The sequence below is a fragment of the Podarcis bocagei genome (genome assembly GCF_964188305.1).
Source record: "Podarcis bocagei genome assembly, chromosome: 5".
Taxonomy (NCBI): domain Eukaryota; kingdom Metazoa; phylum Chordata; class Lepidosauria; order Squamata; family Lacertidae; genus Podarcis; species Podarcis bocagei.
In genome coordinates, this window is record NC_138129.1 from 6422784 (window position 1) to 6446411 (window position 23628).

Below are 23628 nucleotides of genomic sequence, written 5' to 3' on the forward strand. Positions count from 1 at the left end.
CACTCCAGCGGAGATCCCTCCATGGACCTGTGATTTCCGGTGTCTGCGTCTGCACAGATGCGATTTCCGACATCTGCGTCTGCACAGACGCAATTTCCAACGCCACAAAAGTGAGTCCCCGCGCTGTGCTGGTTTAGCACAGCGTGCGGGGACTCGCCAAGCGAGCAACTCGGTTCAGGGACAGCTCGTGGGCTGGTTAAATGACCCCCATGGCCCACCTGTGGCCCATGGGCCTTAGGTTGCCGACCCCTGCACTAAAGCTTCCATCAGGCCGAGCCAGCTTGACAAAAGCTGCCCTAGAGAGAGGGCGTTTCAGAGGCCATTTGCATCACAAATGAATGAATAATCTAGGCAAAGCAGGAGTCAGAAGCTGCAAAGACTGGGGCGAGCAACTTTCATTCATAAGAAGGGATATTTTGAGCAGCTCTGCCAGAGAAACTTAGCCATGAATTCTGCAAAGTTGTACAGAGGAATATGAAACTTTTATTGAAACAACAATCCCTGTATGGTCTCCCTGGACTCCCGGGGAAATGCACAGAGCATCTTAGTGCCAGCCGGATACAGAAGAACCACAAATTTCTTCATTTGACTGAGACAAGAGAGAAAATGTCTTCCGAAGGCAGCTTCCCTCTAGCAAAGACCACTGTGGGAGCACAACATCACAGGGCAGGCTTTGGCTTTTGGTCTCTGCAATGCTGCAGATCAATCAGCAAAACAAACTGGAAATATAAGACCCCCCCAAAAATCAATTTTGACCCTATACAGCAGTTTCAGCCAAGCTGGTGCCCTTCAGATATTGTGGACCACAACTCCCCGTTAGCCCCAGCGATGCCTCAGTCCCACTGTGGGATTTGTGACATGTTCTCTTTGTTACAAAGGAACCGTCATCTCCCACACCAAACCCCTCTTTGCCTTACAAACACCCTTGGGTCTCCCGCCAATGCAATTCTGGATTTGGGAAGGCAACTTCCAACAGCAAATAGGGATGTTAGTGCCTGCCCTCCCCCTCCCAATCGAATCCAAACACCGATTTCCATCCGATTAGCCATCGCAAGGACCTTCAGTCAATTCCACAGGTTAAAAGCGGCACAGAAGGAGCTCAAGGCCTTTCACTCTTGCAGTGCGCAGGTGCACAAGCACAGCTGATGACGGTCAGGAGAGAGCACAGGGTAAAGACTTCGGTGTGACTTCTCCTCTCAAGGAGTTCTCTTGTGAGACACCAAAAGAGGACATTCATGCCTTGAGCCCAGGCCAGATCTCTTTGGGGGGGGGTTGGGAGAGAGAGGGTGGGGAGGGAGAAAGATAGAGAAAGAGCCGTGAGTCTGTGCAGGACAAAGGTGTCCAGTGCTCAGTTCCTCAGTGGTCCTTTACGTGATGTCCTTCTGCCTGGGGGGGCGATGGATATTCCTCACCACGCACTTCACCATCCATTCGATCCCTTCGTTCACCCCTTTCCTGAGGACACACAAAAAAAGACCCTTAATCCTCCCCATCTTTGCAGTGTTCCTTCTGCCTTCAGAAATCCTTCCCATCACCCTCTAGGGCAGTGAGGCTAAACCTTTTGACGCTACCACCTCCTTGGTTCCATAACCCCCCCCCCAATTAAAAAGTATTATTCAGAAAAGCAGTTTGCATGACCCACTAAGGAAGATGACAACACTTTAAAATTCAATACAGTAACAACTCATTGCACATTTATTCAAAATCCAATTAAAATTATTTACAGTGTTGCCCCGCAAGACAAATGCCTCGCAAGACGAAAAACCCACTAGACGAAAGGGTTTTCCGTTTTTCGATGCGCTTCGCAAGACGAATTTCCCTATGGGCTTGCTTCCCAAGACGAAAACGTCTTGCAAGTCTTGCGATTTTTTTCACTTCCCCCCCCTTTTTCTAAGCCGCTAATAGCCTTTTAGCCGCTAAGCCTTTAATAGCCGCTAATCTGCTAAACCGCTAATAGCGCTAATCCGCTAAGCCGCTAATAGGGTTGGTTCGCAAGACGAAAAACCGCTAGATGAAGAGACTCGCGAAACGGATTATTTTCGTCTTGCGAGGCACCACTGTAGTTTTATTCATTTAATAAAACTGGTAAACTTGATACCAGCTTTTCAAAGTCTGGTTGTCATTTACACTTCCAGCACTCCCCTAGAGAAACACGCCCCCCCAGGTACCTTCCAATTTGGGAATCATGGGTCTAAGGTCTCCCCATAGCCCCTTCCCTTTCCCATCTCCTGCTGTCTACATCTATGCTGCAGAAGGGTGCATTTTGAGAGCAAACACGCTATATAAATTCTAATATAGTCCTGTATACCTGAAGGAGCGACTCCACCCCCATCGTTCAGCCCGGACACTGAGATCCAGCGCCGAGGGCCTTCTGGTGGTTCCCTCATTGCGAGAAGTGAGGCTACATGGAACCAGACAGAGGGCCTTCTTGGTAGTGGCGCCCGCCCTGTGGAACGCCCTCCCACCAGATGTCAAAGAGATAAATAATTACCTGATATTCAGAAGACATCTTAAGCAGCCCTGTTCAGGGAAGTTTTTAATTTGTGATATTTTACTGTATTTTTGGTTTCTATGGAAGCCGCCCAGAGTGGCTGGGGAAACTCAGCCAGATGGGCGGGGTATAAATAATAAATTATTATTATTATTATTATTAATACTAGGATAAGATCACACAGGGGCTCTTGATGCTCCAGGTCTTGCAACTTAAAAGGTTGCATAACACAGGCTGGGTCATTCTTATTCGAGGTCACCTTGCTGGGTAGCCACAGGTGGCCAGGAAGTCAGTGCAGGTGAGGGCAGGAATAGGTGAGGGAAGCCCAGGTTTTCCTCTTCCTTCCCTGCCAGCCCTCCAGGTTTCCATTGTGAGCTATTGAGGGAGGTTTCATATTCCGCAACTAGGACAGAAACACAGCAGGCTGGTGGCGAAGGAGATGGAACCTGTCAGGGGACTGCCATCGGAACAGGGAAGGGAGGCAGCGGGATACAGAGAGCCTCTGACGCTTCTGAGGAGCAGCTCATCGTCCAGCGGTGAGGAAAGCCACACCTCCAGTGGAGGGAAGGGGCCAGCCAAGCGAGGAGAGGGCTCAAAGATGCTGCTGAGAGCCCAAGCGCCTCTCCTAGCCCGGCTGGCCAGAAGGCACACAAGCCGTTTCCACCGCCCAGCCTGCGCAGAGGGGTGAAACGGAAGGGGGGAGGAAGATTTGGGGTGTCTAATTTCTTATGCTGGGGGTGGGGGACCGGAAGGGGCCACTCCCGTATTCTGCAGGTGACTAAGGCAGACATGAACTTTGTGGTTCTGTACTGTAAATAAAGGTAAAGGGACCCCTGACCATTAGGTCCAGTCGTGACCGACTCTGGGGTTGCGGCGCTCATCTCGCTCTATAGGCTGATGGAGCCGGCGTTTGTCCGCAGACAGCTTCCGGGTCATGTGGCCAGCATGACCAAGCTGGTTCTGGTGAACCAGAGCAGTGCACGGAAACGCTGTTTACCTTCCCACTAGAGTGTTACCTATTTATCTACTTGCACTTTGATGTGCTTTCGAACTGCTAGGTTGGCAGGAACAGGGACCGAGCAAAGGGAGCTCACCCCATCACGGGGATTCAAACCGCCGACCTTCTGATCAGCAAGTCCTAGGCTCTGTGGTTTAACCCACAGTGCCACCCGCATCCCTGTACTGTACTGTAAATAGTTTGCACCAATAAAACCTGTCGGAGACAGGTCGGAGCCCTGCCTGCTTACTCACGAGCAACCACCACCAGGCATCTGACAGAACCCTTTGTCCCTTTGCCAAAGGCACCCCGATGGTGCGTCAGTGCTGGCTTCCCCTTTTGCCAGCTTGTTCATAAGCCTGGTTTAATCACTCCTTTGTTCTTTGCCAGGGTTTGCCTCCCGACTGTTGTTGTAGCTCAGCACTGCCACTCCTTGCCAGCTCATATAGGTCGCTCAGTGATCTTAAGGGCCAGCTAGCGAATTTAGTGGCTGAGATCAGATGCAGCGTCAGCCGCTATGCCTCATCAGCCTCAAGGAGGCAGCCTCCCATGTAAGGCACCTCTTTTGGTGTGGTCAGAAGGCAATCTGGCAGCAGGCCTCCCCCTCGACCTCAAGGGTAGACGGTGCAACCACAGGCCAGGGCTGGTATTTCCTCTCTATACCATGATAGAGTGGAAGGATTCTGTCTTCATACTTCTCCAGCCTATGACGGCATCCACATGCACCCTCTTTTGTTGCTGCTTTGCTCCAGAGCACTGATGGGCTGCCCTTCTCCACTTACCCTGTCAGAGCAGAGCAGGCTTGGGTCAGGCAGTCTCTCTTCCCGATTTTGTTGATGCAGTCGCTGAAAGCCGTTTTGATGTCAGGGATGGACAGGCAGCTCTGCAGGAGTAAACGAGGGAGTAACTGTCAGAGGTTTGCCCTTTTACAAAGCACCTCCTTCGCTCACCTACAGCGAGTCTCCCGGGACTTGGAAGCCAGGGCAAGATATATTGGATCAGCTTATGCGCTGAGTCAAACTCTAAGGACCTGAAAATCATCTAGGCCAGACTCACTGCCAGACACAAGCCGCAGAGAGAATTGTGCAACTCTACTTTACTCAGAAGCCTAGCCAAAGCGTGAGTCTGCTCATATTTAGGAAGCAATGTAATGCTAAGCTCCTTTTAGTCATTAAGGCTTTTCTCTGCAGAAACAAGGACATCTGTAAACAAATGCACATGTGGCGTCAGAGCGCCATGCAACCGGGAACTCTGCTTTTTTATGTTTCCTAATAGCCCAGAACCCTGTCAGTGCACATTGCAAATGTGTGCGCCAACTTTTTATTTTTAATGCACCTTTTATTTAGGCAAATAAGACGGGGGAAACGAAACAATGTCAGCTGACTTTAACAATAAAAATGTTCCACTGACCCCGAGTTCAAAGTATAGTTTAACAGACACAGTCCATATGTTCAAACAAGTATCCAAATGAAACTGATGAATTTCAGCTATACGTGCAAATGCCAAGTTAAATTTTCAAAATGCTGCGCAGACGTTACTTCTGCCATCCTTACAGCAATTCTCACAGTGTTTTATTTGGGCAGGCTCTTGATGGCTGTAGTTAAGTTGCCAGAGATACTACAGGTACAGTGGTGCCTCGCAAGACGAAATTAATTCGTTCCGCAAGTTTTTTCTTCTTGCGAGTTTTTCGTCTTGCGAAGCACGGTTTCCCATAGGAATGCATTGAAAATCAATTAATGCGTTGCTATGGAAACCGCTTGCCAGGCTGGCGGTGCGGAGAAGGGCTTTTCTCCCCACCGCAAGCCTTCAGGACAGGTACGGGAACAGAGGGGAAGGGGCGCAGCGCTTCTCCTCTGTTCCCGGGGCTTGCGGTGGGAGGAGGGTTTTTCCTCCCCACCGCCAACATTCAGAACAGCATTCTGAATGTTGGCGGTGGGAAGGAAAACCCTCCTCCCACCGCAAGTCTTCAGGACAGCCATCCGAAGGCTGGCGTGGGGAGAAGGGCTTTCCGCCCCACCGCCAGCCTTCGGAGCAGCCTTCCAAAGGCTGGCGCGGGGAGAAGGGCTTTTCTCCCCACCGCCAGCCTTCGGAGGAGCCTTCCGAAGGCTGGCGCGGGGAGAAGGGCTTTCCGCCCCACCGCCAGCCTTCGGAGCAGCCTTCCAAAGGCTGGCGCGGGGAGAAGGGCTTTTCTCCCCACCGCCAGCCTTCGGAGGAGCCTCCCGAAGGCTGGCGCGGGGAGAAGGGCTTTTGTCCCCACCGCCAGCCTTCGGAGGAGCCTCCCGAAGGCTGGCGCGGGGAGAAGGGCTTTTCTCCCCACCGCCAGCCTTCGGAGGAGCCTCCCGAAGGCTGGCGCGGGGAGAAGGGGTTTTCTCCCCACCGCCAGCCTTCGGAGGAGGTCCGAGGACAGTGGGGAAGAAGCGCTGCGCTTCCCCGCTGTCCCGGAGATTTCCCTATGGGCTTTCGTCTTGCGAAGCAAGCCCATAGGGAAATTCGTTTTGCGAAACGCCTCCAAAACGGAAAAGCCTTTCGTCTAGCGGGTTTTCCGTCTTGCGAGGCGTTCGTCTTGCGGGGTACCACTGTATCAGTATCAAACTTTATTTCGGTCATAAACCACTACAAGATAAAACATGCAGATAAACGGAACACATAAAACTCAAAGCAGGTAAGGGATAAAAACTAGTAATTAAAAGCATCATGTTTTCTTTTGTTTACTTTTAAAAAATGTGTCTGAATTGTTCCATCCCACACTTAAACCACAGCTGCTGGGAGACAAACAGGGATTTACGAATAAGTGGTAAATCAAACATATAGCACCAGGGTTGAGAAATAGATAAGGAAATACGAGTAAGATGTTTTAAAAGAAACTTCCTCGCTGTTTTCAGATTGCTGGGATTATAAAGAGGAGGAATCGTCCACATCTGCGCAAAGTTGCGTTACTGCTTGGCCATGTAGGTTAAGTCATTTGTGTTTAAGTTCAATGTCACCATTGGGGAAAATTCCAGAGTTCCAAAACAGCAGGAAGAGGTCCATGAAGCAATAATTACTGAGAGGGATTTGTACCGAAGGACCTCCAGCAAACTGCCTTAGGACAGAGATGGCTAAGTCCCCTGGGTATTCAATTAGGACGACGTAATAAACACAACGAAGATAGCAGGCGTCATGCATTCGTGGAAGAAAGTGTTTGGAAGAGGCTCAGGAACCAAGACAAAAACCTAGCAGACGGGTTTTGGTGAGATACTTCCCTGAGATTTTGATTGCTCGTGGAAAATGCAAAGCACTTTTGCCATTCCCTTATATACACACTCTCGGTCTAGCCTAAGCCATCTTGCTGAAACTCGGTGAGGCAGCTTGGGTGGGGAGGGCCCAGAGTGGGGTTTGGGTCTGGCTCCAGAGGTAAACGAGACCCCTTCTTCAGTGCAGCACAAACAGCCCTCGCTGCAAAGGGGAAAGGCAAATGTCATGTGCCCAGAGCTAGTAGTAAATGTTGAACTAAATGCTATAATTAACAAAACAATGTAATGCACCAAAATCAGCTAGGAGCCAATCCATTTATTGTGGCATAAACTGCTATGGGCTACAGTACAGCTTTACTCAGGCTGCCTCTGGATCCACAGAATTAGTTAATTAACAGCATTTTTGCCCTACCTGCATACTTCTCTCCCTCTCCCATTTTATCCTCACCGCAACCCTGTGAGGTAGCTCAGGATGAAATACATTGGCTGATCCCTCAGTGAGCTTCATGGTTGAGTGGGGATTTGAATCCTAGTCTCCCAGGTCCTAGTCCCGCACTCTAACCACTACATAACACTGCCAGCACGAGTAGCAGCCACTGATGTACTTCTCTTTCACTACAAATCTATCCAATTCCTTTTTAAAGCCTTCCAAGGCCACGGCCATGGCCAGATTTTATGGAACAATGTTGTTTTCCAATAAAAGGGGCGGAGATGGTGGAGTCAGACAGATCTCCTGAGGCACCTCCCTGGCAGGGTACTCAACCAGCAGCGCACTCAATAACTGCAGAATACAGGGCAGGACCTCCACGTGAACAGGTTCATGCCGGCAAAGTATAGGTATATGGATACTAAACAGCTTGGCTTTTTTAAAAAGTCGGAACCAGAACTCTGAATGCCAAAGGAGACCGGATAGGCTCCTGCGTCCGTCTCTTAAGTCTGTGTGTGGTCTTGCAGATATCATCTTTGTAGTGTTTGTGTGCTGGGGGGGTTGACAAAGAATTCTTGGAACTCAAGTCTAAAACAACCCTTCCCGCAAAAGCCTCCAGGTCATGTAAGGACAAAGGGATGGGAACCGGCCCCACTTAGCTAATGGAGCAGCATGACGTTATAACAATAAGTACACAAGAGCACAAAGGTGTCCCTGTAAAAGAACCAGCATGCTGCATATTAGATATTGCACAATCCTTAGGAAACCTTTCCCAGGCAGATCCATTAACACAGCTGTGGGCCTGCGAGTTTCTGGACTCAACAGCACTAAATCTCTTAAGCTCGGAAAGTTGTTTGTCCGTCTGTTCTGTATACATTCAGACAACTCTTCATATATTGTCAGCAAACTTTGCACGATATGGACCCTGAGATCGAGGAACAGATCTGGGTCTATATTTTGCTCCGATGAGACACCATTTTGAACCAAGATAGCAGGCGGAACCTTCCAAAGGAGATTAGCACATCATTTACAGCATCCTTAACTGCCTGGAGGAATTGTCTTCAGAGGAGGTCCTGGCACTCCCCAAAGCAACTGTTACAGAGGAGTAGGCTGGTCAATTGTTATGGACCGGCTGGACGAAGGGGACTGGTGGGAGGCAGCAGCTGGGGAACCCCCAAGGGAAGGCGGCTCAGAGCCAGGGGGTTGGTGGTGGTGGGACATCGAGCAGTCAAGGGGAGAAGAGGGAGCAGACTGGGAGGAGGAAGTGTCAGAAGCTGAAAAGGTACTAGGGTTTAGGGAACAGGAGGCAGCTGTGCCAGAGGGTAGTCTCTAGACCAGCGATTCTCAACCTGTGGGTCCCCAGATGTTGTTGGACTACAACTCCCATCATCCCTGAGCTCTGGCCTTGCTAGCTAGGGGTGATGGGAGTTGTAGTTCAACAACATCTGGGGACCCACAGGTTGAGAAAGGCTGCTCTAGACCATGGGTAGGCAAACTAAGGGCTGGGGGCCGGATCCAGCCCAATCGCCTTTTAAATCCGGCCCACGGACAGTCCAGGAATCAGCGTGTTTTTACATGAGTAGAATGTGTCCTTTTATTTAAAATGCATCTCTGGGTTATTTGTGGGGCCTGCCTGGTGTTTTTACATGAGTAGAATGTGTGCTTTTATTTAAAATGCATCTCTGGGTTATTTGTGGGGCATGGGAATTCATTCATCCCCCCCCCCAAAAAAATATAGCCCGTCCCCCCACAAGGTCTGAGGGATAGTGGACCAGCCCCCTGCGGAAAATGTTTGCTGACCCCTGGTCTAGACCCAGAGGCAGGAGAGGAGGAAGGCCAGGAGATAGAGATGAGACAGGATGCTGAAGAATCCAGGGAATCTCCCCCTCCTGCTGCGACCAGCTCCTCTCCCCCGCTCTCCCAGAACAAGTAGAGGAATGAAGAGAGCAGAGCAATGAGGGACTAGATGAAAGAGCTGAGATTGCTAGGGAAGGACCTGGGATTGGGGGGGGGGGAGTCTTAGGGAGCAGTGGGAAGACACAGACCTTCAGTCCTCACAACTGCCTCATTCGGGGAAGACCTACTGGGAAGGGTTGCTGTGCTCACCAGGCCTGCGCTCTTTTGTTTCCTGGAATAAAGATTTAACTGCACTGACATCGGAGCAGGGGGTCTGGCGCCCTAGGAACAGAGGGAGCTGCCTTTTGCAGAGGCAGACTATGGGCTCATCTAGCCCCAGCATGTCTACACTGAAAAGGGATTTAGAGAGCCTCTCTCAGCCCTGCCAGGTTATGCCACGGATTTGAACCGGGGACATTTTGTATGTGATTTTTTCTATGTAATAATAACAAAAAATGTCTATATTTTAATGGGACTTATGTTTGTGATCATGGTATCTCCCCTGCCAGGTAAGTAATTGGACTTATGTTTAATTGTTTTTTAATTATTGCCTTTTCATAAGTTTTTAGCTATGTCTATCTTAGCTGTAAGTTGCCTTGAATCTTGTTGGGGAAAAGGCAAGATGGTGATGATGATGATGCAACACAGATGTTGCACCACTAAGCTATGGCTTTCAGTGGCCCTGGCACCCCCCCAACCTCCTTTGCAAGACAAGAGAGGTGGAGCCTCAGCAAACTCCCAAATAATGGCAAGTGGAAGGTTATCAGCTATAAATGGATAGGGATGGACTGGCCTGGGAGTCACGAGGGAATGAGAAATTGGGCATCTGACCAGTAAAAAACAATCTGTTCAACTGAAAAGTCAAATACCGGTCAAGTATTTTTAATTTGACGCATTCAGCAGGTTTGATGCCTGAGCTAATTAATCATTATTGTGAAATGGGGAAATTGTGATGAATAACATTAGGCGACTGTGTTATATGCTGGATGTTGAAGTCATTAATACTTGCATTAATTAATTAACGTTAATAGCTTGCATTAATACTAGGTCTCAAGATAGAGAGAACATGCGCTCTAATCAAAATAGTCTCTAAATGCTGTTGATACGAGGCTACACCAAGGATCCTGAGATGAATGAATGAATGGCTGACACCAATTTTTGAAGACCACCCTTGAAAGATCTGCACTGTTTGCCAACTCATTACTGAGCCCAGTTCAATGTTTTCTCTATATGGCCCTAAAGACTTGGGACCGAATTACCTGAAGGGAGGATGCTGTCCTGCTCACAAGTTGAGATCTGCCAGGGAGGTCCTTATGGCCTAGTGATATATGGATAATGCTGAATACAGAACCCCATGTTGGTGCTAGAATAAGCTGTTGCTGAAGCTTCCTGCTTTCTTTTAGTGAAGGGTAGGATAACAGGCCCCCCCCATTAAAATAATAATATAAACCTCAGTTGTTAGCCAGATCTGTCTCCAGCCTTAGGTGAAGCACACGGGTTCTCCTTCTGAGGCCAGAAACAGAAGTAAAAAATAACATTGCAGCTTTTGTATAAGCAAAGCCAGAGATAAATTTTGGATGATGCTGTGTTTGTAAAAGAAGTCAATCAAAGCACTACTTAGCGGTTGGAAATTAAGTGCCACATCATCCAAGAACAGGGACGATCTTTTTATTTTTTCTTCTCCCTCCCCCAGCAAAACACCAATAGGAAGAAGAATTCAGAGGAAGTTGCTCACTATTACTCAGCACTATTTTGTTTGATCCTAATAAAACCAACTTATTGCTCACTGAGAATTTCTTCTAAATGAACACAGTTTATGATTTCGTTTGTTTATTCCTCGTTCTTTTGTTGTTTTTGGCTCCCATCCTGGAAAAGCACTGTCAGGGCTACAGTAGATTTTTCTTAATTTCTTTCCAAAACACGGGGGGGGGGGGGACACAGAAATAAAGGAAGATGTCCCTTTAAAAAATACAACTGGCTCTTTTTTGTTTAAGAAACGTTGCTTTGTTAAGGACGCAGCATTCTTCAGTTAACATCAACCTCAATATGTAAAAAAACCAAAACACTATGTCACCCAGTCTTCCTCAGCTTCGCATACTCTTGGTTTTTTGGACAATTCACTGGGGCTGGTGAGAGTTGTAGTCCAAAACATCAGGACGTCGCCTGGTTGGGGAAGAAATCCCACCTTAGTTCCTATAGCGAACAAGGTGGGAGTCATGGGCTGCGAACCTTGGTCCCTGGCGAATGTGTTCCTGTGTGGAGATCCCTGCAGCAGAAGCAGCAAGAAAAGGCCTCCTGGGCAAGGAGAGCAAGCAGCTAGAATTCTTGCCTTTGCTAGCAATGGGCACCATTGTTGTTTTTTAAAGGGACTGCATCCAACCAAAATGTCACATTAGTTCAAGGACTTCTCCTCTATAAGCTGCCCTCAGTCTGTTCTAGAGTGTCAGGGAACTGCCATCAGCTCAGAGGCAAGAGGCGGAAGAGCAGTTGTGTTACAGGGAGCCTCCGAAGATCTTGCGAAGCAGCTCTTCCTCTGGCGAGGAGGGAAGCCAGTGGGGAAGGGATGCAGGGATCAGAAGATGCTAGGGAGAGCCTCAACACCGAGCCTGAGCAAAGTGGAGGGGGAGGCAAGTTCCCCTTTGCCAACGCCCACTTTGTGCAGTAGGTTTGCGCGCAGAGAGGGGAGGAGAAGGATGGGGGTCAAAAGACTGTTATGCTGGGGAAGGTATAAGGACCGCCCACTCCCAGATTCTGCTAGCTACTGAGCAGACATGGACTTGCGACGCTCTGCAGTGTAAAATAGTTTGTACAGATAATAAAGCCTGGAAAAGACAGGTTAGAGTCTGACATAGAGATTCCCCAACTCTATGGAGCAGATCCTTTTGAGCGGGGGGTGGCACAGGTAGAAAAGAATCCCATTGCACAGGCAAAGTCCTCATGCCAATGGGACGGCTTTGCTGGATGCAACCCAAGGAAAGCTACACAGCGCTGCTCTCAACTTCATGAAGCATCTGACCAGCCAAGTGGAATCCTGGAATCACGTATAAAACTTTGGCACAAGATCTGCTGCAGCCAGGCACTGCTGCTGCATTTGGACATTAGATGATCAGATGAGAGGGCAGCTGCCGTAGCCCAAAAGGACAGTTGGCGACTGAAACAGTTCCAGCAAACAGAATGGCTAGAGACAAAAGGAGAGTTTCCAAACTGAACCTCCCCGAAGTAAGAGAAACTTTGCCCAAGTGTTTTCAGGTGTAATCATGCCTGGGTCTACCTGCGCAGCCCAGAATCGAGTTCAATAGATTGTGATGGGTAGTTTTTGGTTTCAAATGTTCCTCTAGTGAAAACCAAAATAAGCCTTCTTTCTCCCTGCTTTGTTAAGGTTTTTTTTCCAGATGAAGCACTCATTGCAAGGGGACGAGGCACTCTTCACATGGGAGAAATAGCACCCTGTCCACTTCACCACCTCATTTTTGCTCCGGGTATAGAGCAGGCCCCAGCAACGGCAGACTTTTAAGCTTGGAGGTATGCGGTTGAATTTCCTTTAGTCGTGCACCTAAACGGCCTCGGTCCAGTATACCTGAAGGAGCGTCTCCACCTCCATCGTTCTACCCGAACACTGAGGTCCAGCACCGAGGGCCTTCTGGCGGTTCCCTCACTGCGAGAAGCCAAGTTACAGGGAACCAGGCAGAGGGCCTTCTCGGTAGTGGCGCCCTCCCTGTGGAACGCCCTCCCACCAGATGTCAAAGAGAACAACAGCTACCAGACTTTTAGAAGACATCTGAAGGCAGCCCTGTTTAGGGAAGCTTTTAATGTTTGATGTATCATAGTATTTTAATATTCTTTTGGAAGCCGCCCAGAGTGGCTGGGGAAACCCAGCCAGATGGGCGTGGCATAAATAATAAATTATTAATTATTATTATTATTATTATTATTATTATTATTATTATTATTATTATTATTTGCTAAAGCCCACCCTTGGTCCCCTACCAGGCTTAATAATTTGCTGGCACCCCACGGGAAACAGAGATCGCTCTAAAGTCCTCTGTGCAAGTCTGTTTGTGGTGTGAGGGCACACACTAGTCTGGCACATTCCACAGATGCCGGAATTCATCCCTCGCAGGCACTCATTGCAACACTTTTGCCAATTCTTTACAGAAACGTGCGTAATGTAAACCGGAGTGGAAAATCTGACGCAAGCACAAAAGAATTCATAAGCATGACCCAGTTCTTAGTTTAATTTTCGCTTCCACATTCCAGACTGCACAAAGCACCTTCTTTGGGCAGCACCCACCTAGCACTGCCACTAAGTCAAGCTTCAACCTTTAGACAAAAGGCATTTGGAAAGCGGAATGCCAGGAAAAAATGGTGCCAGAAACGTATCGTTTCCTTTGTATGTATGTCAGTAATCACCACCACCCCTCTGAGAGGAAATTCCAAAAAAGGTTTGCTCTGTTTGCCCAAGCTGCTGAGAATCTTTGAGCTATGGTGAATAAGGAGACTGCTGTTCCTTGTTTCGATGATAGATGCATTTCATCCCGGAGATTTCGATGTGCACATTTTACTTCTGTATGCATAAAGGTTTCTGCAGCGGAACTCTGAAGACCTTTAGTTGCCACATTAAATTGGGTGACGTGTTTATTTGGCATAAGCTCTTGTGGACTGCAAACCATCAAATGCATGAAGTGAGAGTCTTGGCTGGATTAGTGTGCGCATCCGCCGGCACAAATTATGTGTGCGCATTCAAGGTGCAGAACTTAACAGTACTGTAGGGTCTATCCCGTTTTCAATGAGTGACTGGCTCCCCCTAGAGTACAGAGTGCGGGCACTGCAGCTGTTGGGATTAATGAAAGCTACAGTGCCAGTCTTCCCCCAACCCGTGCCTTCCAGATATTGTGAACTACAACTCCCATCAGCCCCAACCAGCACAGCCATGGGGAGGGAAGACAGGCTACATCAGAATTCCTAGTACACTGGATACCACAGCCAGGGCATCAAAGAGTATGACATATCTTGCCCCTAGCATGCAACACTTCTTTTCTTGCATATTCGTTCACTTCAGCCAAAACTGAAGAAAGATCAGCTTTGGGATAGATTTGAGCTTCAGGGTCAGGGATTAGAGTGCAGATCCAGAAACACTGGAGGGCAGCAGTTTCTCCCTCCCAGAGACTTTGCTCTGAATGCATCTGCTTTTATGCTCACCAATAGAAGGCTTCCTGTGTTATGGGGCAGTAAACTGATACCTAGGGGACGCGGGTGGCACTGTGGGTTAAACCACAGAGCCTAGGACTTGCCGATCAGAAGGTCGACGGTTCAAATTCCTGTGACAGGGTGAGCTCCCGTTGCTCGGTCCCTGCTCCTGCCAACCTAGCAGTTCAAAAGCACGTCAAGGTGCAAGTAGATAAATAGGTACCACTCCGGGGGGAAGGTAAACGGTGTTTCCGTGCGCTGCTCTGGTTTGCCAGAAGCGGCTTAGTCATGCTGGCCACATGACCCGGAAGCTGTACACCGGCTCCCTCGGTCAATAAAGCGAGATGAGCATCACAACCCCAGAGTCGGCCACGACTGGACCTAATAGTCAGGGGTCCCTTTACCTTTTAAACTGATACCTATGTCACCAAAAACACACTTGTCAGGCAAACAGATACAATCCCAGCACACCAACTCCTTCCCATGGAAGGAGATAGAAAAAGCTGTATTTGGCTCTACTTTCTGGAGCCAATGGGAAGAGCAAGACGGACCAGGATAGCTCCCCTCCAAGAAAATACATTGTTGTTGCTTTTTGCACCTGAGACCACCTCTCCTGGTTTGAGGTCACCTAACATAAGACCACTACAAACATCCAACAGCCAGTTTATACAAAATGCACAGGGAAGGACAGAAAATATTCAGGTCACATTTCCTGGAGGCTACTGAAATGTGTAGCTCACAGCAACTATGTCTGGTAACTAGAAAGTCACAGAAGCAGCCAGAGAGATTACCGATTATGTATCAGTGAAAAGACATATGTATCCTTATGGAAAGCAGGACCTAGTTTCTGTTCCATTTTATAGATTTGTTGCTGCTAAGTTCTTATGCCATTCTCTTCCCCCTTATTGTTGTTTTTATATTTTAGCTGTGCTCAACTTTGCTAGCTACTTAAGAGGGCAATAGAAAAGTAGTCCTGAAATACTAATTAGAAATTTTAAAACACCACTAACTGGGAATGATTTTGAAACAAATGATGATCTCACCTCCACGTCTTGCTTGTTCGCCAGAACCAACAATGGAACACCTTCCAGGACTTCACTAGTTATCATCTTCTCTGTGAGGAAGATGAAAGGGAGAAGAGAACTGGGTTATATCCATGGCCACAGCTTGTAGTCAAGGAGGTGAGCTTAACCACAAACATACATTTGGATGGCAAGTTACGCCGAACCTTGACTTAGCTCAGCGAAGTATGGGAGTAAAAGAAGACCAGGGAGGAATAAAATGACTACAAGTTCCTCTCTGGAACAGGCCATTAACAGAGATCCTGTGTATGTCAGAATGAAAACACTTTTGCACTGAGGACGTCTTGCAAATGGCAAGACGACATTTGTAGGGACTGAAATAGTTAAATTGTTTAGTTAAACTGAAGAGAAACTGCTAGGTGGAAAGAAAACAAGGCCATATTTGACAGGGTTGAAAGGGAGCGGTCAAGCTATGTTACAGATAAGAAAACATTTGCAGACATCAGAAGATAGGAGAATGCAACAAATCATGCTTTAGAAGCTTCAATGAAAATTGCTGGTTGTGTAATATAGGGTAGCAACAAAGGGATGTAAATGTGCATATAAAAAGGTACAAGCTGCTAATTGGTTAGTGTCCCTGAAACGATGCTTTAAGACTGTGTTCTTAAAGAGTGGGTTTGATTATTTTACACTGCTATATCTACACTAGTATTACATTTGAACCCTTCGCAGTGACTTCTGCTTTGGGGTTGCCCACCTTGCACGTGGAAACAAATGCTTATTGATTCATTGCCTTGCTATTATTGGCCTCCAGTGAGGGAACCTAGATGTTCCCCTACACATTCATATCACACTTTTGATCCAATTGTCCGCAACTAAACTGTAGCCTATGCACAGCCGAGGGGAACATCTGGAGTAAAAAAGTTAAACGAGCGGTTCCAGGAAAACTAGCAACTCTGGGAATTTGCACGCTGTTTCGGCTCTTTAGCTATCCTGCTGCAGATTCTCCCCCCCCCCCCCGCTATTTTTCATAAAACAGCTGTTAAACAAGTATTCCGTTTTATCAGAAATGAGTAGATAATAACTAGATAACAACTAGATAGATAATAACTCATCAGGAATAAGTAGATAATAACTGAAGTTATTAGACTGTCTTTTTTTCACAGGGGGTAAGTTGTGGAATTTATTGTCAGGTTGACTGCTGCTGGGAAGAAGTCAACGTAGTGCCAAGCAGACTGGTCCATCAGCACAAGTATTTCTGCTTGCCTCACGGAACAATCTGCCTTCTCCTTCCCCCATGTGCTGCTCTAGGTGTTTTCCCACCCCAAGAGCCAATTTTGGGAAGCATGTGCGAGGGAGAAAACCCTGTTGCAACACAGAAGTCCTTGTGTGGGGTAGCGGAGCTTGCTAGCTGAATTCCACCCTCTGAATTTTATTTATATTACTGCTTTAGGTTTTCGTATTGTACAAATATTACAGTCTGTGTTTATTTGTAATTTATTATGTGTATTGTAAAGAGCCAGTGACCTTTTGATGAATGGCAATATATACAGATTTCTTAAATAAATAAATGATAGCGTATTATTTGGAAAGCTATGTTGAAAAGGCCAACCACGTAACCAGCTAGCTGCACTGACCTTTAAAATGACGTTCTGCTGCAAGGAGAGGGAGAACGCATATCTTTGCTAGGACATCTCTGGACTTAATTGGGGGCTTTGACTTTTGCTTTGCGGTTGGCAAAGTCACAGGAATACACTCTGCTTGTTTCAAGCAGTTTTAAGCCCCTCCCACCCTACACAGACGAATTCCAGGAAAACTCCCCGCATGCTCACCGAAAGCTCGTTTTGATTCCGAAAGCCTTTCTTCATCGGTGGAGTCGATAATGTAGATGACGCCGTGGGACTCTGCATAATACTGAAAACATAACATAGGAGCTAAACCAAGTTGTTCTCCTCACCTATTTCATGGGACTGCAGGGACAGAAGAAACTAAACCCTAATCCTGCCCAACTGCTTGACAGTTGCCTGCACAATTAACTCCCTGCAAATTAGCAAGCACACAGTCCTTTCCGAACGCTCTGCGCTACAAGCAGAAGCCAAAAGTGCGCACTAATGCCCCAGAGACATATGCCAAAAGCATAGCTGTCAACTTTTCCCTTTTCTTGCGAGGAATCCTATTTGGAATAAGGGAATTTCCCTTTTAAAAAAAGGGAAACGTTGACAGCTATGCAAAAGAGGGCAACAAAGTATGTAGCTATAAATGGCTCACAGAAGAAAACTAACTGCACATAACAAGCAGATGTTAAATTCCCAGGATTAAAGTCTATCTATACAGTTTGTTAAACAAAAATATAAATAAGTACATACATACATACATATATACATACATACCAATGGACACCAACAAGGCTATTGACTGTTTTCAGAACAAAAACATAAAGCTCTCCTGGGTCATTAAAACAAAACCATGGGGACAGTAAAACTTTACTTTTATTAGAAAAAAAGCAACACTACATTTTCAATACTTGATAGCCTGGATAAAAGCTATCTATTGTTCTTGCAAAGCTCTTAACTGAACTAGGCTCTGATTCCGTGCTACAATTACACAGTGACTTCATTTATATCCAGCCTTTTCCCTTCCTGAACTCAGTGTGGGATATCCTCACAAGTAACTCTGTCAGGTAGGTTAGGCTGACAGGTCGTGACTAGCCCATGGCTAAGTGAAGATATGAACCCAGGCTTCCCCAGTGCTCGTCCAACACCCTAACCACTAGGCAACACTGGCAAAGCTGTACTGTTGAAGCTCACATAAATACTAGGATGAAAGAGTCCTCAACTCCCAGAAACCCACACTATAATAAAGAAATGAGTGGGATTGCACAGAGAAGACATTTCATTTGCATAGTCTATATCCTTGCATAAGTCTTGTCTGATGGTCCCAATACACTTTGGGTTGAATCCGGACTTTGTGGATCTTCATTCCCCATTAAATCAAAAAGTCAAGTCATGATTAACTTCTCCTATTGGGTTTCGGTGAGGATCAAGTTCAATGAACTCCGTCTGGATCCAACTCCTTGTGTGCTGCCCGCACTGATTGGAAAGCGCAATTAACTGGGGAGCTCTCTTGCTACCAATTTCAAAGGGACCATTATTAAGGTGGCAAGGCATTTCTGAACACACAGCTGTCATCCCTACCTTATCCCAGAGAGACTGAAGCTCCTCTTGTCCTCCAAGATCCCAGAACATTAGCCTGGCTTTGCCCACATCTATAGTGCCAACTAGAAGACAGACAATAACCCAAGATGGGCCTTTTTTCTGTACAAAGAGAAATCCAAAAGTCCCCCAGAGGTGATGTTTGTCAAGAGCCTGTTGAATGGTTTCTTTACATGTAAAGGTTCATCATTGTTCCACCCGATGTGTGTGTCTTTAAGGGGCCGGAGCAAGGGCCAGAGCAAACTAACGAGACCCAGCTTTACAGCTGTGAAACATAGCAGGTGCTGCTGAGTTGTACTGATTAAACTATGTCAGCAATTGGGTAGAGTATATAAGGAGCAGCACCTAGTTCTCCCATTACCCTGGGGGATGGGTTGGTGGTGGGGTCTGGTTTGTTGATGTATTTAGTGTATTAGGAGTTTTTGTTTTTGTTATTAAAACCTTGTTTGAGTTATTTTTGAGTCCCTTTTTAATGCATGGTCTCCCCAGCAAGCTCTCTGCAGCGCTACCATACTGCAAAAAGCCAACAGAGCCACCACTGGAAAACTACCCAGAATCCTTCACAAGATGCAGAGGCCCCTCAATGGGAGATAGAAGTTTGATTTATTTCCTTAGGAAGAGAGGTTTTGAAAACCACTGCTCCAAAGCCAATGAAAAACATTTGAAACCTGAAGCAGGAATAGGGGGCAAGCAATGAGGGAGAGTTGACACTGCCCACAATGGAAAAAAAAATTGTTAAAGTGCAGTCATTAATTAAATCGGATAGGCTAGAGAGAAAACTCTGTGAATGGACAGTTGTATTCTTTTCCCCCTGGCAGTCTTAAGAGAAGCACTGTTATCTTCAGAATGCATATATCATGGCCTTGGATACTTCAAGCAGCTGCTCAAACTCCCTTTTTAAACTTTTCTAAATAGTTCCCCACCCCGTCAAGGTAAACTCTTATTTAAACCTTATTTTCACTTGACCAAACTAGATTCACTTACTGTTCAAGCCCACAGTAGTTGTGATTTTGGATAAACTCATTCCTTTGTAGTTCCTGTTAAATCTTGTTTTAGTCTGTTCAAGGAAGGTCTGGAAAAAAATGGAAGCAGGGGAGGGAGAAGGAAAACAGGTCGTTAAACTAAGTGCTTTCTGGGACACAGGAAAACTTTATTGTAAAACTGGAATTCCAAGATTTATAGCTCTGCAATCAATCAAATCTAGCTGCTGCTAGCCAACAAGGAAAAATTCTGTGACTAAATTAGGAATCTTACATAATCTCCACTGAAACAAGAATTTCCTTTTTATGGAATATTATGGAGTTTAACATTTAAACCGGGGAAAGAGTGGCAGGGGTCCATAACCGAGAACACGGGGACAGAATAAAGCATTAGTAAGACAGAGATGTGCAGTCTCACAACCCACCCTAACTATCATTCTGCTGCTTCACTGAGCCAAGCCATGGTTTGTCTTACAGTTTGTCTGTAAACCACGAGCCCAGATTCAAATGCCATGCTAAGCCAACCCATGACTGAGCTCAGCGCACCGCAGAACGACCAAGGAGCAAGGCAGCCACAACTTCCTCTCCCAGAGCTTGCACGAAGCCATTTCCACTTCAAACCAGGCCAGAGTTTGGCAGTCCTTAGACACCTTTTTTTACTCCAACACTGTATGAGAAGAGCAAGTTCATGCAATGGATCTTTCATTTCCTCCTGCACCCCCCCCCCAAAAAAAAACCCTCTTCAGTGGGTTAGTGAAACCTACAAAACATCATGGGCCATGCTGGATGGGAATGCAGTGGGTGGATGGGGGACAATCATCCAAAATCAGGCATAACAGACTCAACCCAAGTTCAAGCAATTTCCCCCCGCCTTCCACTGCACAGTGTTCAGTAGATCTTTCTTGCCTTCTTGGAACACTGGATTCCTTTGCTACAGGAATTCTGAGCAAACTTTTACCCAGCAAAATCCAAGATGATTGAGACCCTTAATTTTATATCTGCTTGCAACAAAAATATTATTATGGAAGAAAATTACTAGAAACTCAAACAAATGAAGAGCTGGGGGGAGGGGTTGGACAGCTGACCTAATGATGCTAATTGTGTGCTGTTTGCCTCAAGGATTTATCCTCCTAAAATTAGAATTCGGGATTAACTCATTTTACCTAGCACCTTGGAAATTACTACATGATACGTGAAACCAGACAAGGTAGTGAGGAAGAGTAGAGGGTTGTCTTTCCTCCTCCACCAAACAAGCATTGGAACACACCGTTTTACCAGCATTGTCCAGTCCGAGGATCAAGATGCAGTATTCATCCCTTCGGAACATATACTTGTAAAGCCCGGATAGCAGTGTATACATCCTGACCCTACAAGCAAAAATATCAAATATTAGATTGCTAGAAATGTGTCCTCCCCCTACAAGCACATTATGTTCCTGACCCATCTCAAGAGGACATGACTTGAGGCCCCATGCATGCTGCCCAAAGAACATAAGGACGACTTTTCTGCACCTTGGGGAAACATGTTCACTGATGTGAGCAGGGGCCAGTCATGCAGACTGCAGTCAAGTCAGCTGCTACCTGCCTGCTGGAAGGAAGGCAACCAGTCCTGCAGGGAGCGCACCAATGTCATGCTTACAACTACCTGGCCATTTTAACCCCCAGCTACAGTAAGCCTCATCTGAGCACAACACCAACGTTCTTGTGGTGTAGGTAGGAGGATGTTTCAAAACCACAGTGTCGGCTAGAAAATAAAAACACAGTGAAAAAAGAACCAGCTACAGGTGGTGCAGTTTCCCCATGAACATATATAGCCTATTTGAAAAAGATAACATCAGCCTTCTGAACCAAGGCAGATAAGCCTGCGGTCTCTTTCTTACATGTAACTATGTTTAGCATCTAGTGAAAAGAGTACATGCATTCCTAGATTTGCTTTGCAAGAATTTGTATTTAATTACACAAAAGATGAAGAAGAGTTTGGACTTGATATCCCGCTTTATCACTACCCTTAGTCTCAAAGTGGCTAACATTCTCCTTTCCCTTCCTCCCCCACAACAAACACTCTGTGAGGTGAATGGGGCTGAGAGACTTCAGAGAAGTGTGACATGCCCAAGGTCACCCAGCAGCTGCATGTGGAGGAGCGGGGAATCAAACCCGGTTCACCAGATTACGAGTCCACTGCTCTTAACCACTACACCACAGAGAAAGCCATTAAATCATTCATTATTTTAGGTGTGAGTTCATTTCATGAATACAAGTACATGACTGAGCAGTCACTGAAGTATCATGTTTTAATTACAGGTGCTGACTGCAAACTTGGAACGCACAAGTTGTATTTAAAACATTTCTATAAAGTGCAAGTTGTCCACTTTCTATCACAGCCTTGAATCACTAGCTTCAAGGTAAAGGTAAAAGGTAAAGGACCCCTGGACTGTTAAGACTAGTCAAATTTGACTATGGGGTGCAGCGCTCATCTCCGCTTTCAGGCCGAAGGAGCCAGTGTTTGTCTGCAGACAGCTTTCCAGTTATGTGGCCAGCATGCCTAAACCACTTCTGGCAAAACGGGACGCTGTGACGGAACCCAGAGTGCACAGAAATGCTGTGGTGGCCACAGAAAAAAGAAAAAAAAAGAAATATCATGCAATAAGTGAGTGTGCTTGTGAAGTGTCAGAGCAAGCAAGGAGGTATCTTTTTGCAGGCTGGTAACTTCTGCTGAATTATTTGCAAGGCTGTTCTCTCATTTACATCACAATTGATCGTCCCCTGAGGAAGAGTGCCCCCAGGGCATTAAAGCACTGATAACTTATAGTCATCATGATAATACAATCCCTGAACAGAATTTTGTTTTTGCAGGTACGGCAGCTGAGCCACACTGCAGGAAACATGAAGTGAAACAGGTGATCCTAAGGAGACTGGAGCTCTATGTTGCCTAAACGGGAGGTTACCAGAGCACTTGCAACTGATGCTAAGCTATCTCCATCCGGGTTAAGGTCCCAGGTGGAACTAATATTTAGTAAGGTGGGACAAAGGGCTCTGCACAGCAGAGGCTCCAATACTTTGGCCACCTCATGAGAAGAGAAGACTCCCTGGAAAATTCCCTAATGTTGGGAAAGATGGAGGGCACAAGGAGAAGGGGAAGACAGAGGACGAGATGGTTGGACAGTGTTCTCGAAGCTACCAGCATGAGTTTCACCAAGTTGTGGGAGGCAGTGGAAGACAGGAGGGCCTGGCATGCTCTGGTCCATGGGCCCACGAAGAGTCGGACACGACTAAACAACAAAAAAGTTAAACTGTGGTACCCACTGCCACAGGGGGCAGGGCTGGCCACCAAACTGGAAGCCTTTTCAAGAGAATTAGATAAATCCATGGAGGAGGGGGTTGTTGAAGGCTGCTAGCCCTGATGCTCTCTGCCTCCATGCTTCTGAGTACCAGTTGGTGGAAACCACAGGAGGGCGGCTCTTAGGCTTGGATCCTGCTTGCTGGTTCCCCATAATGGGCATCTGGCCGACCCACAGCTGTCAACCCCCCCCCTTTTTTTGCGGGAAATTCCCTTATTCCAGCGCCGTTTCCCGCTGCTATCCTGGACAATTAGATACCCCGTAGGCTGTCCCCAGGACAGGTGAGGCTGCTGATCCCTTATTTTCGAGGCTCCCCAGGACAGGCGAGGCTGCTGATTCCTTATCTTCGAGGCTGCTGATCCCTTATTTTCAAATCTGAAAGTTGACAGCTATGGGTCGACCACCGTGAGGCTGAAACCAACAGGAGGCTGGAACGAGAGACGGGCCACTGGCCTCATCCTGCAGAGCTCTTCTTACGTCGACAAGGAGGGGCCTCTGAGCATGTGCGAAGTGTTTCCCTCTTGAATGGACCCGAGCATGCGCAGAAGGCGCTTCCCCGCGCCCCCTTTGAGGAACTCCAGGCAGCTCGGCTGGGGCGTGAGCCCCGGCACCTCTTTCCACCTGCGGCCGCCGAAGAGTAACGGTCGACGGGGCGGGGCAGGCTCACCCAGGTGAGTCGCTGGAAGGCCGCACGACTTACCTGAGTTACCTCAGCCAAGCCGCCTTCAACGGCTGATGCTCGCCTTCCTCGTACCAGCCCTCCTCCTCCTCCTCCTCCCGCTGTGGTAAAGGCCGCTCCGCGCAGGGCACCCTGGGAAACGCAGTCCTCCTCTCCCCCGCGCGGCG

General features: G+C 47.2%; 1 protein-coding gene across 1 annotated transcript; it reads right to left on the reverse strand.

Moving 5' to 3' along the window:
- Nucleotides 1-460: 460 nt before the first annotated feature.
- Nucleotides 461-23623, reverse strand: ARFRP1 (ARF related protein 1). The gene is made up of 8 exons (XM_081196757.1): nt 23483-23623; nt 20713-20812; nt 19450-19537; nt 18448-18530; nt 17086-17167; nt 15275-15345; nt 4271-4371; nt 461-1455 (listed from the first exon to the last, which is right to left on the reverse strand). Exons 2-8 carry the CDS (start codon nt 20803-20805, stop codon nt 1368-1370), a joined length of 606 nt encoding a protein of 201 aa, XP_081052883.1. The 5' UTR covers nt 20806-20812; nt 23483-23623; the 3' UTR covers nt 461-1367.
- Nucleotides 23624-23628: the final 5 nt, after the last annotated feature.

Excerpts from the sequence above, each read along its gene's own strand:
- ARFRP1 (XM_081196757.1), bottom strand. The coding sequence starts at position 20,805 with ATGTATACACTGCTATCCGGGCTTTACAAGTATATGTTCCGAAGGGAT. Across the intron at positions 18,531-19,449 it reads AACTACTGTGGGCTTGAACA|TTGGCACTATAGATGTGGGC; the intron begins GTAAGTGAATCT and ends TCTGTCTTCTAG. Across the intron at positions 17,168-18,447 it reads TTCAGTCTCTCTGGGATAAG|TATTATGCAGAGTCCCACGG; the intron begins GTAGGGATGACA and ends TTATGTTTTCAG.